At 57.1% G+C, this 15199-nt stretch overlaps 1 protein-coding gene across 3 annotated transcripts in view; it reads left to right on the top strand.

Annotated features, from left to right (window-relative positions):
- Positions 1 to 14869, top strand: part of RUNX1 (RUNX family transcription factor 1) — a 207434-nt gene extending 192565 nt beyond the window's left edge. For 2 of the 3 annotated variants that reach the window (XM_036017230.1, XM_036017221.1), the window contains 2 exons: positions 4015 to 4176; positions 10126 to 14869. In XM_036017230.1, coding sequence (XP_035873123.1) covers positions 4015 to 4176; positions 10126 to 10592 — 629 coding nt within the window. In that variant the 3' untranslated portion in view covers positions 10593 to 14869. The remainder of the gene's footprint in view (positions 1 to 4014; positions 4177 to 10125) is intronic. The other variant, XM_036017228.1, reaches the window with a different exon arrangement.
- The last annotated feature ends 330 nt before the right edge of the window (positions 14870 to 15199 follow it).

Here is a 15199-nt window from a genome sequence, read left to right as displayed (position 1 = left end):
CCCCACCTGACCCCTAACCCCGCCCCCTCTGACCGCATTGCAAATGGAAGAGGGGGGCTCGGGATGTGGAGGGGGCTCTGTGTTCCGCACTGTTCGATCATCGGAAAACTGAAAACAGCCCGTCCCAAACTGGCCTCGGTGCAGTGGCTGCAGCGAGACCTCACGTGCCCTGGAGACAGGCGGAAGCAGAAGGGCTTTGATTTGAACGGTCTGACCCCACCCCTTCTTCCTGGAAAGGGGGTCTGGTGGAGATGCACCCTTGCCTCCTCCAGCCTCACCTTCTCCATCCTCACCTCGGGGCTCCAGTTTTCAGGGTTCTCTGCCGTCCAACCTCTGTGGCCTTTATCAGCCGGTGAGCAGCCTCCTACCTGAGCCCCACCCCGGGGCAAATGTGGGCCTTCCACCGCCCCCTCCACCCCCCCCTGCAGAGATCAGTGAGGTCCCCTGGCGTGCAGGCCTTTCCCGGTCTAGCAGCAGAGCCATAAAAGCTGGGCGGGCTGTGCGTCCGTGGGGCCCCACACCGTGGGACCTGCTCACGCAGCTGCTCTCCCTGTGCCTCCCCGCTGCCCTTGGAAGAGGGAAAACGACAGATGGGGTCAGACGGGCAACCTCGCAAGGCCGAGGAACGAGTGTGCGGTGAGGCCAGGCCCGAACCGTCTCCTTCTGTGGCTTGGAGGAGGGGCGTCCCCTAGCATGCTCCTCTCGGAGGCAGCCCCGGAGCGAGGAATGAACACCACCCAGCCTCTCAGCTGGGACGTGGGGAGCCGGTCCCCCACCAGCTCCTACTCCTGGAGGCAAGGGCTGTCTTCACTCTCCACCGAGTCCCCAGAACAGGAGCCCCAGTAAATCAAAATGCTGGAAACATGAATAAACGAGGAAACGAACAGCTTCCTGACCCTAGGAGTGAATGAGTGAATGAGTGAATGAATGAAGCAACTCTCAGCACAGGAGGCGCCTTCCCAGGCGTCTCACAGCCCTGGGGTGGTCACTCACACCCGACTGCCGGCTCTCGTGGGACAGGGCCCTGCAGGTCCTGTTCCACAGGCTGTCACCAGCCAAATTAGCACAAGCCCAGCGCGGAGTGAGTTTTCAGTAGACTTCGGCCCTTGCTGACGGCGGGTCTCGCCAGAGGCGGTCCCTCGGGGAGCAGGCAGCGGCCCTGCTCTCTGCAGGATGCGTGACGGCGACGGCTCCCCTGGGGGGCGGCTGCTTTGCTGGGCGTCCCCGTCCCATCCCTGCCGCCTGCTCCTCCCCGGACTCTCACAGCCGGTATTACAGTGCGTTCCTCAGCCCTCACCCCGCCTGCTGCGTCCCTAGCCCCGTGTGGCGCACAGCTTCGGCAGAGAAACACGGCACAGGGCGGGGCCTGAGTGCGTTAGAGCCCGGCTCCGGCTCCGGCACTAGGGGCCGGGCTCAGAGGTCGTCTCCTGTCGCAGATGAGAAGAAGAAAGTGTGAGCAAGTGATCGTCTTGGCCGCCACACAGACAGCCCCACCACCCCCACCCCTACCCCCAGCGTGGTGTGCGGGGGGACCCCCCGGCCCTGGCGTTTCTCCCCTTGCCCACGTATGTGCACGCGTGGGCCCCCTCAGGACAGGACTGGTCGGTCACTGCATTACAGACTCGGCATGCACCCTGTTCCGGGCCCTTCACTGCTTCACTTTAAGTTTGGTTTTGGTTTCCCATCGACAACACACGCAGAAGAAAACACCCAAAGATGCGACAGGAACAGCTCGCCATCACCACCTCCTGGCCCACCGCCGGCAGTGAACCAGGTGCGGCCCGCTGCCACCCCGGGGGTAAAAACGGACCACGGAGACGGGGGTCAGGGGAGTCCCTCAGGTGTCCGGCCCTCCCTCCCCTCCAACGCTGGAAAGCCAAGTGGCGGTGTGAAGTGAGATGTTGACTCGCAAACCCTGTGTTAAAAAAAAAAAAATCACAGAACTTAGACTTTAATCATAAAGATCATTTTACCAAAGCATGTTTTTAAAAGGCTGCGAAACATTATGCAACGTTTGCATGGCTTAATTATGCGTTCAGAGCAGCCCAGCACGGCTGTTTCCCTGCAGTAAAACATGACGGAGCATGAATCACGGTCTGGGGCCTTCTGCTCGCTGCGGCCCCAGACGCGGGGCGAGGGGCAGGGGCCGCCCGCACGGGCGAGTCACCGAGCCGCGGTGCACAGCCCGGGGCCGCAGGACAACGGCGGACCTTCTTCTGTTTGCTTTTCACACGGTTGCAACACCTGAGGACCGCAGAGTCCCTCCGCGGGGCTGTGCAGCCAGGGCACAGGACGTTTTCCAGAAAATATCTGAGTGCACGTTTTGTTTTTTTCCCCACTGGAAGCGAAATACTTGGAGTAATTTGGGAGTCTTGAACACTCTGCTGTTAACTGTCGGCTTTCATTATGGGGGACCCTGTCGGCTGTGCGGCTGCACAAAATCTCTGACTGCAGTCAAACCTGCATGTTCCACGGAGTTCGGGATGAACCAGCCCTTCCTCTTTGCCAGCCCTGCAAATTCTCTCAAGCTCAGAATCAGATGGAAACCTTACTTTAACATCAGACTTCGAAGAGTCTGTGTGGAATAGCTGTCCAGGTGTCTCACACTGACCAATCCAGGTGTTTTCGAGGAAAGGAAGGCACGGGCCAGTGTGCGGGGATGGAGGGGCCGCCGCAGGAGGAGGGGGAGCCTTGGGCCCCCGGGGCCTGACTCGGTCACAGACCCGGGCGGCTTCGCAGGGATGAGCAGCCACGGCCAGCCTGTTTGGAAATGGCGGGGCAGAGCGGGGTGTCCCTCCCCAGGAGGAGCACCCCAGTGCCGTGGCACGGCACACGCAGAACTCACACCGGTCGGCTCCCCAGGAGCGCCGTTCTTCCCGCGTTTGTTCCCGGCACCCACTCCAGGCGGGGCCGAGCACCCTGGGGGCTAGTCTAGTGTGCCGTCTGCTCTGCCCCAGAGAAGGTGGGCACAAGGGGAAAATGAAGGTTTCACCCTAAAAAAATGTGAAGTTAACTTCTGGTAGGACGGTGCTCGATCTAAATTTCCTTACGTGTTTTGCCTAACAATAAAGAGCTTTTCTTTCTTCTCCTTCTCATCTGCGGACAGCGCGATGCTTTTGAGAACAGACTCCCACGAATGCTAGAGTCAAATTTGCAAAATCCTTTTCACCCAAATCTTCTGAAGTCTGACTTCTTCTGTCTCTTCTCTACCCTGGGCCTCTTTTAATGGCAATCTGTAAAATACCTGCTCGACATTCCGCCCGTGACGAGACGCAGCGCACCTCTGTGCGTCTGGGCTGAGCGCGTGCTCCCCGCCCCCAGGTGAGGGGACCAGGCACCAGCTGCATCCCCAGCCTCCCAGCCAGACCTCCTCTTCCGGCATCCCGGGCAGAGAGCCCACCCAAGCAGAAACCACTGAAAACCCCATGGAATACTTTTGCCTAAAGTACAAAAAATAAAACCTCCATTCCCTTTTGCTTACGGGGCACAGACAGACAGGTGGTCATCTGGGTTTATAAAATGGTTCTGATGGCAACAACTGTCAGTATGAAGTGGTCCCAATGGTGACAACTATCAGTATGAAAGAGTTCCAATGGTGACAACTATGGGTATGAAATGGTTCCGATGGTGACAATCTGCAAGGCCAGTCCAGCTGGAACAGCCCGGGCAGCTGACACGCGCTGTGGTCCATCGGTCTGAACACTGACATCCCACCTGATAGCATCCCTCGCTGCCCTCGCCGCTCTGCACCTGATTGATTAAACACAGCCTTCGCAAGGGTGGCTGTCAGAGGGAAATCCCCAAGAATCAAACACACACCACATTGCAGGGGCTTGCGGGGAGGAATCATTGAGCCAGAGCAAATGCTCGGACTTCCATAGGCATATTAACACCGGTAACCAGGGTGCACACATGTGACGTGTAGAAACAAGTGTCTAGTTTCCTAGTCAGAGACCTGTCACTCTGAGATCGCCCCCCACTTTGCGTGTAACCGGCCTCCCCGACTCTCCGCAGACACCAGGCCGATCCAGCCCTCCCCGCCGTGGTCCTACGACCAGTCCTACCAGTACCTGGGCTCCATCACCTCGCCTTCCGTGCACCCGGCCACACCCATCTCGCCCGGACGGGCCAGCGGCATGACGACCCTCTCTGCCGAGATTTCCAGCCGACTCTCAAGTAAGCTGCTTGGCGACACGCCGTGACACCGAGCTAGAGTGGACGGCTCGGGGGACGAGAGAGGCGGGGGCGGGGGGGGCAGTGTGTTTAGTGGGTGAAGTGTGGCTGCGAGACAGAGCTGTCCGGCTCCAAGTCCCACGGCCACACGCCGACCACCCTTGACACCCAGGGGCGGAAGGGGCATGGAGACGCGGACCCCTTGGGCGCCCCGGGGCTGTTGGTGTTTCATGAGCAAAGGTGGCGGCCGAGGGTTCGCAACACGAGGCCAAAGGCGTCAGCGTCTGGAACTCAGGTGGGACGGGTCCACCTGCCATGGGCGCGCTTTCCCGGGTCCCGCAGCAGCAGCAGCACCCCAGGGCACCCGTGGAGTGGGAAGCGCACACAGCCTAAAGGAGACATCTCCAACTACCCGCCACCCACAGCAGGTTCGAGGAGCCGTGTGGAAAGCTCAGGTGTCGTGGTTAGCGCGACCGTTGTTAGTGCGAGCTCATTAAACATCAGTCGTTTCGCCTGGCAGACCCTGGGCTTGGCACTCGCCTTTGCTCGTGGGCAGGGGAGTCGGAGTTACGGAGAAGAACTCCTCTGCTGAAAGCAAAAGAAGAGACTCCGTTTGAGGCTTTGAAACGGGAGCTGGACCGAACTGTGGAACCAGCTCAGAGCGCTCCTGCGTCCTGGAGCCTGCAGACACACTTCACGTGTGTGGGTGGGGGGGAGGGCAGCCGTTCTGCCTTCTACCCACCCTGGGGTCAGATTGTAGCGGACTAGGGGCAGAGGCGCCGTGCCTGGCACTGCGAGTGTCGGGTAACGCCGTGCAGGCCGGAGAGCCGCGGCTGCCTGGGACCGCACCCAGTGCTTCAGCCTCTTCTCGGAGCCCCCCCACGGCGGCACCCCGGGCGTCTGGGGCCAGGCACCTCGCTGTGGGCAGGGGGGCGGGAGCTATCCTGTGCAACGCAGGGTGTTTGGCAGCATCTCCGGCCTCTATGTCCCAGTAGCACCCACGCCCCCATCACAGCGCACACAGAGTGTCTCCAGGCGTTGCCAGATGTCCTGAGGGCCCAAACTGTCCCCGTTGAGAACCGCAGCCCTCAGGTATTCCTGGGTGCTGCCGTGCGACAGGAACACCCACGCGGTTCCCGGCTCCCACGTGGTTTCCAGCCATCGGCGCCAGCCTCTTCGTGGCACCTGCCGGGCTGCAGAGCCGAGGAGGTGGCGCAGGAGCTGGGAGGTCTGTCCAGCTTGTTGTCCCAGAGGTTCTGTTCCCTCGGGACAGGGACCGCGCTGACCCCGGAGGCACCGGCCCGCTTGCACCGGCTCTTCTCAGGGGAAGCGCTGTGCCCGTGGCTGGCTGCGGTCTGAGTCTGGGGCAGCTACTGTTGTCCTCGGAAGTGTCCCTGTTGTGGGTCCGCCCCTTAGAATGCGTCATGTAAGTCGAATTCCTCTGACCGGGTTGGCACCCGAGATCTGCAGCTTAAAGTCCAAGGGCCCCAGGGGCCAGCCGCTCCAGCTGACCGGCGAGCGAACGTGCGGGTGACCGCTTCCCTAAAGGAACAAGCACCCCCAGGCCCCACATCCCAGTTACACTTACGGACAACCTGGGCTTCAGGTGCCCGAGCAGGAGGGAAGGACGTTTTACGGCATGCGGGTGTGAAGTGGACACCAACCAGGTCCCGTTCCCACCCCGCTCTGCTGTCTCGGAGGGAGGACCAGAGAGAATGGCAGAGACCCGCCGGGAGATGCGTTTCCACTCGGCGGATTGCCCCCGAGACACAAAGCCTGGGGCGCAGGCCCGAGGAGTAGGGCGGGCAGGCAGGGGCTGGGATCCACAAAGCAGCTGCCTGGCCCCACTCGTGGAACCCAGCACTGCTCGGGGCCAGCTGGCCCTTCTGACCCCACGCCCAGGCCGATGCTCTGCCCACCCTCCAGTCCCCGGCCCACCTGGGCCGCCTTCTGCAAGGGGCACTCTGTCTGTCTCTTTCCTTTGCAGACAGACTCCACACCTTGTCTGGAGAGAGTTGTCAGGTGGAGGTTTTCTTTGCTGCTTTTTTCTTTTTTAAAAGAAATTAATGTTTGGCTGCCAACCTGGGCGACAGACAGCGTGCATTATTCTGAGTCATGCAGAAGGTGCTTTTAAGGCAGCCATTATCCTCCGCCGGGGCCGTGTAAGCCTCGGGGGCAGTGGGCGGGGCCGCTTTCATCCCGCCAAACCGCGAGGACTTGAGCGGCCCTGGCAAATGTTTAGCCCCATCGGTGAGGAAACACTTCCAACTAAAACACCTGAACCCCCTAATCCCCAGATTTCCTCCCCTTTAAAAGCTCCCTGTGCTATCGGGGTCTGCCACCCTACCCCCCCCCCCCCCCCCCGCCGCCGCACTGGTGTTGAATACGGGGCGCCAGGCCAGCCCGAAGGACAAGCGAGCTGCCCCAGGTGTGTGACCGGCGAGGTTTGGCAGGGGTATCAGACTGGACAGAAAAATGAAAACAAGTATTTGAATAGATCATTTGCACCTGAGCGTATCTCAAGGACCGACGTTGTCTTGTTCTCACATGTGTGTGAAAAGGATAGTTCGACCACATGAAGTGTCTTTTGCAGAATGACGCTGCTGCTGTGCAGACGGAAGGAGAATCACGGGCAGTATTTAAGGCCTTTCAGATACTCGCCCACACGTGAAACTGTCGCTGACAGCTGAGACCACAGCAGCACCCCATGACCACGTCTGTGACAAACCACGGGCCCGCTCGGGACTCTGGGAACGGGTACCATCACCAGGCTGGCACGCAGTCGTTGGGACAGACTGACAGAGCATGTCCAGACTTCGCTGGGAAACAGGGTGACCTTTCATTCACTTTCCAGTGGGTTCACCTTTTTGTCTCAGGGCAAGTGAAGCAAGAGAGTAGTGGGCGGAGTCATTTACTTGGGTCCGGAGGATTGCATCACATGAAAACAAATTGATTGTATTTGCCTAATGCTTTTCCTCCTACCTCAGCTGCTCCCTAGACTGTATAAATCTTACTGGAAAAATAGAGTAAAGCTTCCTGGTAACTCTCAAACGTGTCACAGCTCCCATGTAAGCAAAAACAAGTGACACACAGCTTGCTCACACATGGCCCCGGTGAGCAGGCAGGGACAGATCCTGAGGATGGGGTGTGGCCTGGCCCCGGGACAGAGTGGAGAGTGACCGTGGGAGGGCAGCCCAGGCAGCCCATCAGCACCACCGCTTTCTTCCCCGGCCTCAGGACGGGCCCGCTTAGGAAAGATTAACAACCGGACTGTTTGTGTGCCCATGAGACTCCTGGTCTCCTCGTTAGGGCAGAGACGTGCTGCAGACTTCGCTCGTTCCCATAAACTTGAATCGCCTCTCTGATGAGAAATAGATCCCCTCACCACATCCACTCCACACTTGCACAGGAGGTCATCTTGAACACACGTGTGCGAGCAATAAAACACCACTGGAGGGTGGGAGCAGGGGGTGGGCACCGGGGGGGAGAGGAACAGAAAGAACGCGCCCGCACGGTCTGCCCGCTGGAATAATAGGCTTGAAATATGAGGAAGTTGCTGGAGGGCCGTGGCCTCCCCAGAACAGATTAGTCCGCGCCCGGAGCTCTCCCTTCCCAGCAAGCTTTCGGCTGCTTCTGGTTTCTCCATCGGCCTGGACACAAGCGGTCACAGGCCACGTGCCGTCCTGTGCTTGGAGCTGTTCCGTATGTTGATTTGAGAACGTGCCCATCTTGCAGCACTTCATTCCTGCCTCTGCTCTGTCCCGTGGCTGTCGTCAGGGTTTGCTGAGATGAAGGCCGCAGTCCTGGCCCGATCATTTCATGAGTCATTCTGGGGAAGAGAAACTGCCCCCGAACATCCCCCTGCTCCTACAGTGTTGGTGCTCAAAGGGGCGTGGGGAGTTGCGCCCCCACCCCCAGGGCATCTGGCGATGTCTGGAGGCGTCGTTGGTTACGACAATTCCCGGAGTGGGGCACCGCTGGCATCGGGTGGGCGAAGGCCCGGGATGACGCCAAGCACCCTACAGTGAAAATATATTTTTGCACCCTACAGTGCAAAACTAGCCAGAGACAATACACAAAGGAACGCGTGAGGCTGACACCACTAAACTTCATGGATGGACCCTGAAATTCAAATCTCATATAACTTTCATATCGGGAAATGCTCTTCTTCGGACTTTTCCCAACTGTTTAAAAAGTAATCCTCAGCCCCAGCTCGCGAGCAGCACGAAAACTGGCCCGGCTAGATGTGACCTGCGGGCTGTAGTCTGCCGACCAGGATTAGGGCAACAGCAGATTGCACTACACACGTTCCCCATTATGTCCATACACATTATGCCTACATTACATCCGTATCATTACACACTATGTTATATATCGTACCACACTACCTGGTAGCATACATTATCTTCTATTACTATGTACGATCACACGGTCTCCCAGGGCAGCAGCGTTCTGGGAAGTCTTCAACTCCCTGGCCAATGCTGTTCGGCCTAGTTCCCCACCTGCCCCAGAAGCTGCATTCTGGGTTCTCCTCCATCTGCCCGGGCGGCAGCATTCTGGGTAATCTGTCTGCCTGGGCATAGCGTCCTGGGTTCTCCTCCATCTGCCCGAGCAGGAGCATTCTGGGTATTCCGTCTGCCTGGGCAGCAGCATTCTGGGTACTCTTCCACCTCCCCGGGCAGGAGCATTCTGGGTACTCTCCCACCTCCCTGGGCAGCAGCATTCTGGGTAATCTGTCTGCCTGGGCAGCAGCATTCTGGGTTCTCCTCCGTCTGCCCGGGCGGCAGCATTCTGGGTATTCCGTCTGCCTGGGCAGCAGCATTCTGGCTACTCTTGCACCTCCTCGGGCAGCAGCATTCTCGGTACTCTTGCACCTCCCCGGGCAGGAGCATTCTGGGTAATCTGTCTGTCCCAGCAGCAGCATTCTGGGTACTCTCCCACCTCCCCGGGCAGGAGCATTCTGGGTAATCCGTCTCCCCGGGCAGCAGCAGCATTCTGGGTACTCTCCCACCTCCCCAGGCAGGAGCATTCTGGGTAATCCGTCTCCCCGGGCAGCAGCAGCATTCTGGGTACTCTCCCACCTCCCTGGGCAGGAGCATTCTGGGTAATCCGTCTCCCCGGGCAGCAGCAGCATTCTGGGTACTCTTGCACCTCCCCGGGCAGCAGCATTCTGGGTACTCTCCCACCTCCCTGGGCAGCAGCATTCTGGGTAATCCGTCTCCCCGGGCAGCAGCAGCATTCTGGGTACTCTCCCACCTCCCCGGGCAGCAGCATTCTGGGTAATCCGTCTCCCCGGGCAGCAGCAGCATTCTGGGTACTCTCCCACCTCCCTGGGCAGGAGCATTCTGGGTAATCCGTCTCCCCGGGCAGCAGCAGCATTCTGGGTACTCTCCCACCTCCCTGGGCAGGAGCATTCTGGGTAATCCGTCTCCCCGGGCAGCAGCAGCATTCTGGGTACTCTCCCACCTCCCTGGGCAGGAGCATTCTGGGTAATCCGTCTCCCCGGACAGCAGCAGCATTCTGGGTACTCTCCCACCTCCCCGGGCAGCAGCATTCTGGGTACTCTCCCACCTCCCTGGGCAGCAGCATTCTGGGTACTCTCCCACCTCCCTGGGCAGGAGCATTCTGGGTACTCTCCCACCTCCCCGGGCAGCAGCATTCTGGGTACTCTCCCACCTCCCCGGGCAGCAGCATTCTGGGTACTCTTGCACCTCCCTGGGCAGGAGCATTCTGGGTACTCTCCCACCTCCCTGGGCAGGAGCATTCTGGGTAATCCGTCTCCCCGGGCAGCAGCAGCATTCTGGGTACTCTCCCACCTCCCCGGGCAGCAGCGTCCCGGTTGCACTCCGTGTTCCCGGGCAGCGGCGTCCTGGAACCGGCCCGGTGGGCAGCCGGCGGAGGAGGGGCGAGGCCTCCCAGAGCTCCCGTCTCACGTATTTTCCTGCCCCGCAGCGGCTCCTGACCTGACGGCCTTCGGCGACCCGCGCCAGTTCCCGGCGCTGCCAGACCCCCGGATGCACTACCCCGGCGCCTTCACCTACTCCCCGACGCCCGTCACCTCGGGCATCGGCATCGGCATGTCGGCCATGAGCTCGGCCACGCGCTACCACACGTACCTGCCGCCGCCCTACCCCGGCTCGTCGCAGGCGCAGGGCGGCCCCTTCCAGGCCAGCTCGCCCTCCTACCACCTGTACTACGGCGCCTCGGCCGGCTCCTACCAGTTCTCCATGGTGGGCGGCGAGCGCTCGCCGCCGCGCATCCTGCCGCCCTGCACCAACGCCTCCACGGGCTCGGCGCTGCTCAACCCCAGCCTGCCCACGCAGAGCGACGTGGTGGAGGCCGAGGGCAGCCACAGCAACTCGCCCACCAACATGGCGCCCGCCGCGCGCCTGGAGGAGGCCGTGTGGCGGCCCTACTGAGCGCCCGCCGGGCGCCGGGGCCTCCGGGTGGGACCGGGCGCTGGACCCGCCACCCCACCGGCCTCCCATCCGCGCCTCCCAGTCTGGCCCTTCGTCCGTCCGTCCGTCCGTCCCAGCACGTGGCCCCGCTGCGGGCAAACAGGAAGATTCCAGAGGGAAACTGTGAACGCTTCTGATTTAGAAATGCTGTGAATAAAAGAAAGATTTTATACCCTGACTTCACTTTTTAACCAAGTTGTTTATTCCAAAGAATGGAATTTTAGTTGGGGAGGGGGGTCGGGGCGGGGAGAGATGCAACTCATCCTGTTTGGTGTCGAATTTTTAATGTTCCTTTCTAGCACCTTATAAATTGCAAAATGCGTATTTGCATTTGGGGTGGTCTTTATTTTTATATATATATAAATTTGAGCTTGCTTCTTTCTTGCTATGATAGTTGAAAAATACGGTTCTTTTTTTCTTGTATGTTTTATTTAACTTTTCTTTTGGACTTTTGTGTAGCTGTTTTTCTTTTTAAGAAACGGCTGCAGCTTTGGGTCATTTTCAACTACTGTATTCCCACGAGGAATCCCTAGATATTTATGTATCTCGATGTTTAGACACTTACTTATGTGTTGATACTTTTTTTATTTAAATGTACTTATATTAAGAAGAAAAATATTAAGTACTACATTTTTTGTTTTCGATAGTAGCCAAAGTTAAATGTATCACATTGAAAAAGGATGGGTAATGTGATCACTTGGTTATCTAAATATTGTTTACATTAAACTTCCTTTCAAGTTCATCAAACGAGTTGGTAGCTAATGCAGCAATGTTTTGAGTAGGTTGTTCAGCTACCGAGGTCACTCCAAAGATTTGAAGCACGGAGTTTTCCGCCAGGCTCAGCAAAGTGTCTCCTACCCGGCTCCCTCCCTTCAAGTCTGGTTCCTGAAGGTTCAGCGGATGGCGGCCGTGGCCCCTCCGGAGAGGATCTGCTCTCCCGCCTAGGGGTTTGCTCTGTCCCTGGCCTCTTGGTAACTTCAGACAGGCTCTGGCAGAGAACACACCCCAAGTCAACTGCGGAGAAGCAGCATCCGCCTGGGGACCAGATGAGTGAAGTTAGGGGTTCCCTAAAGGCTGGGCTCTAGCGTAGGAAAGAGATCGTCTGAATTCAGAGTTCAGGTGTTTAGCTCCAAGGAAAGACTCCTCTTCGAGGCAGCGCCCGTTTGTTTACGCAGAAGGGACAGGACGAGACTGGGTGCCTTTGGCGTGGAAGGTCTCCTGCCGAGTTTTCCCAGGGAGGGTCCGGCAGCAGGCCAGAGCGGGCCAGTTTCCCTGTGTGTCAGCAGTCACGTGGGACAGCACCTGTCCCACCTGGGCAGGCCCCATCCCCCACGGTCTGTGCTGCGTGCACCAGGCCGAGATCCCACCCTGGGGGGAGGGTGCGCGTTGGCCCGGCGGGAAAAGTACCTGTCCCCGCTGCTGCCATGGCTACAATTCAAGCATATCCAATGTCACTGTAAATTTTATGGCACTATTTTTATTGGAGGATTTGGTCAGAATGCAGTTGTTGTGCAACTCGTAAATACTAACTGCTGATTTTGACGTGTGCACTCAGAATGATCTGGTGGTTATTTAATGTACCTCTTAAATTAGGTGAAATGATTTCAGGTCAACTCTGAAGAGTATTTGAAAGCAGGACTTTAGAACAGTGTTTGATTTTTTTTATTTTATAAATTTAAGGATGCAAATTAGAAAGATCTTTGGCTGCAGGCAGCGAAACAGCTGAACTTATTTAAAACAACTTTTTTTTTTAGTTTTCTTCTATATCCAGGGGTGGGCGAGGTTCAGAGTCACGGTTGTGAGTACGTGAAACAGAGAGTTTATTCTTGTATTATTATTTATTAATTATTGTATTGTTTCCCATACGAACAACTGCAGACAGGCGCGGCCCGCCCCCGTGTGTATTCTTTGTTTTACGCAGACGCAGTAGCACTTTGGCGCGAGGGGGGAGGGGCGGGCTGTGCTGTCAGGTCTCGGTTTCCTAGGACGGAGCTGAAGCGGATCTTGGAGGGGAGTCAGAGTGTGTTCGTGTGCATTTCAGACAGTCCTTCCTCCACAATTCAGTTTCGTGTTTCATTTTGTATTACCTTTTTTGCAACAGAACTATCTTTGTCAGTAATCTAAACACTTTCATTTCTGCATTAGAACCCTCAGTCCATTTACCCCACATTCAGGTTCAATGTTCTGTCCAGCCCATGTTGCCACATGGGACCCGGCAGAATGCTGGGGGAGAAGGGGTTGGGAAGGCAGGAAAAACTCGGTTTTTAGTTCAGTTCTGGGGCCCGAAGATACTCCCAGTCAGCCCAGTGTCCTGCAAGGACATGGGGTCACCTTTCCATTGAACCTCCACTCTCACAGCCACGTGTGGGGGAGGCGGTCCCCATGCTGCGGACCCACCCAGCTCCGAATGGCTTGGCCATTCAGCGTGTCACGGACCCTTCCCAGCCTATGCGGTATTTCATTGTTCCGGAAAAAAAATACATCCAAGTTGAGTTGTTTTGGAGATGGGTCTCGCACGCCCCGCACTTTCCCGAGGAACTGCATTGAGCGCGTCCCGGTAAAGGGAGGCGGCCCTCTCATCGGGGAGACCCTTACGCCGATAAGGTAAAACCCAGGCGATCTGGCGGCGCTGGTCCAGGAGAAGGAAGACGAAATAGGCCATCTCTATTGCCTGTCCAGGCCCTTATTTATCATTAAAACGTGGACATGTAATTCATTTCAGTTTTTTCTTTTTCTCACTGTCTAAGAACACTTCCAATCCTCTCCCGCTCTGCCCCTCGCGTCTCCTGCCGCCCTTGGTGTAGGGGGACAGCACGCACCCCCGCCCCGCCCCCCGCACCCCCTCATGGCCTGTCCAGACCTGGAGGAGTGGCTCTCCTCCCTCCCACTGAGGAGCAGGATGACTCAGCCTTCTCCTGCTGCTGGTTTTCTGCCCCCCGCCCCGCCCCCGGGAGCGGAGGCGTCGCCAGCCACCTCGGATCTGCCTGCTGTCCTAGCTCAGGGACAGAAGCCTTCCCCAGGCAAGGGGCAGTCAGGGAGCTGGGGCCGGCCGCTGTCCGGGTGCAGATAAACAAAGGCACGGATGAGAAAGGAAAGGAACGGTTTCACTCCAACGTCCTGCCATTTCGGGTTGCAGACTTCTGCCCTGACATGCCTGTTTCCCTGGGACCTTCGGTCCTGGTGATTTTCAGTTAACCGGTGGTTTGTTTTTTTCCCCAGGGGGATGCGTTTGGGGTCTTTTACACATCAAAAGTCAGTTTAACAATACTCTCAGAAAACATTTTTTTATATTTGAACAAGTTGCCTTTTTGTTTACCTACAGTATATAACTGTTCGGGGTTTTTGTTTGTCTGGGGTTTTTTTTCTTTGGAGTTTTTCCTCTCCCCTTAGCCAGGTCAGTATTGATGAGGCTGATCATTTGGCTTTTTTTTTTCCTTCCGGAAGAGTTGCATCACAGAGTTCATTGTATTTATGTGTGTAAATAGATTTTAAGCTTCATTATAAAATATTGTTAATACCTGTAATAACTTTTTTCAATTTTTTGTGTGTTTCTAAGGACTTTTTCTTATGTTTGCTCAGTACTGTAGACAAAAAAAAATGCTTCTTTCTACGTTGTTTATTTTAGACTTTCAAATGAGCTACTTTTTATTCACTTTTGTAATAATTCCCATTTTTTTAATTCACTCTTTGTTTTAGGAAACATGAATGTGCAAAAAAAATGTTGGTTATTTGTGCTATTCTGGATGTATAAAAATCAGTGGAAAAAAAATAAACTTTCGCACTGAAATGACAGTAGGACACATCTATTGAAAAAGTAGCTATGGCATATGCAGCCCCACTTGGCTAGGCCCCGCCTCGTGGCCGCGCGCCCGCGTGGCGGAGACCAGTCCACAGAGTACCCTGGTGACGTGGGTGGTGTCTTTCTCCCGCACTCACGCCTCGTGCGCGCCCTGAAAGGGAACTGCGGGTCTCGCGTTTTAAACCAGATGGGATCCGAGAGGACGCCCCGGAAGCCCCTCTCGGAGCTGTTTCTAGATAGCGCGGGGCGGGGGGCGTGGTTCTCTGTGGTCTGACGGCCGCCTCCCCTCCTGTGGGGGCGCTCACCGTGCCCGGGGCGCGGCGCAGCGGGCCCACTGCCGCCGGGGACTCATCCGAGCCTTACTTTCTCTGTATCCCAGTATCTTCTGTAAAGCCGATATTATGACTATGATGGCAAATAAACAATTTGCAACTACGCACACCAGACCACGCTGGTTTCGTCTTTCTCTGCCCTGGAGGGCTGGACCGCCGAGCCCACGTGGTAACACCAGCGGCACCACAGCTCGCGGGGCCCCAGGGCCCAGCCAAGGCCCAGGCTCCCGGGGTGCACCCTTGGGTGCTAAGGAGCGCCAAGACACACTGCAATGCTTGTCTTTGAAACAGAAAAGAAAAAGGGAAACGGACTCACGTGGGCTTTGCAAACCCAGAGCAGAAAGGGTCTGTGTTCACCCCGAGGCCGGGCACCCTCCTCCGCCTCCGTTTCCGCAGATGACGGAGGCAGCCTCGAGTAGGGGTGGGCGGCTTTGAAA

Source organism: Phyllostomus discolor, chromosome 2, assembly GCF_004126475.2.
Source record: "Phyllostomus discolor isolate MPI-MPIP mPhyDis1 chromosome 2, mPhyDis1.pri.v3, whole genome shotgun sequence".
Classification (NCBI taxonomy): Eukaryota; Metazoa; Chordata; class Mammalia; order Chiroptera; family Phyllostomidae; genus Phyllostomus; species Phyllostomus discolor.
Note: the sequence above shows the minus strand (reverse complement) of the source record. Positions and strands in the feature narration are given on the sequence as shown.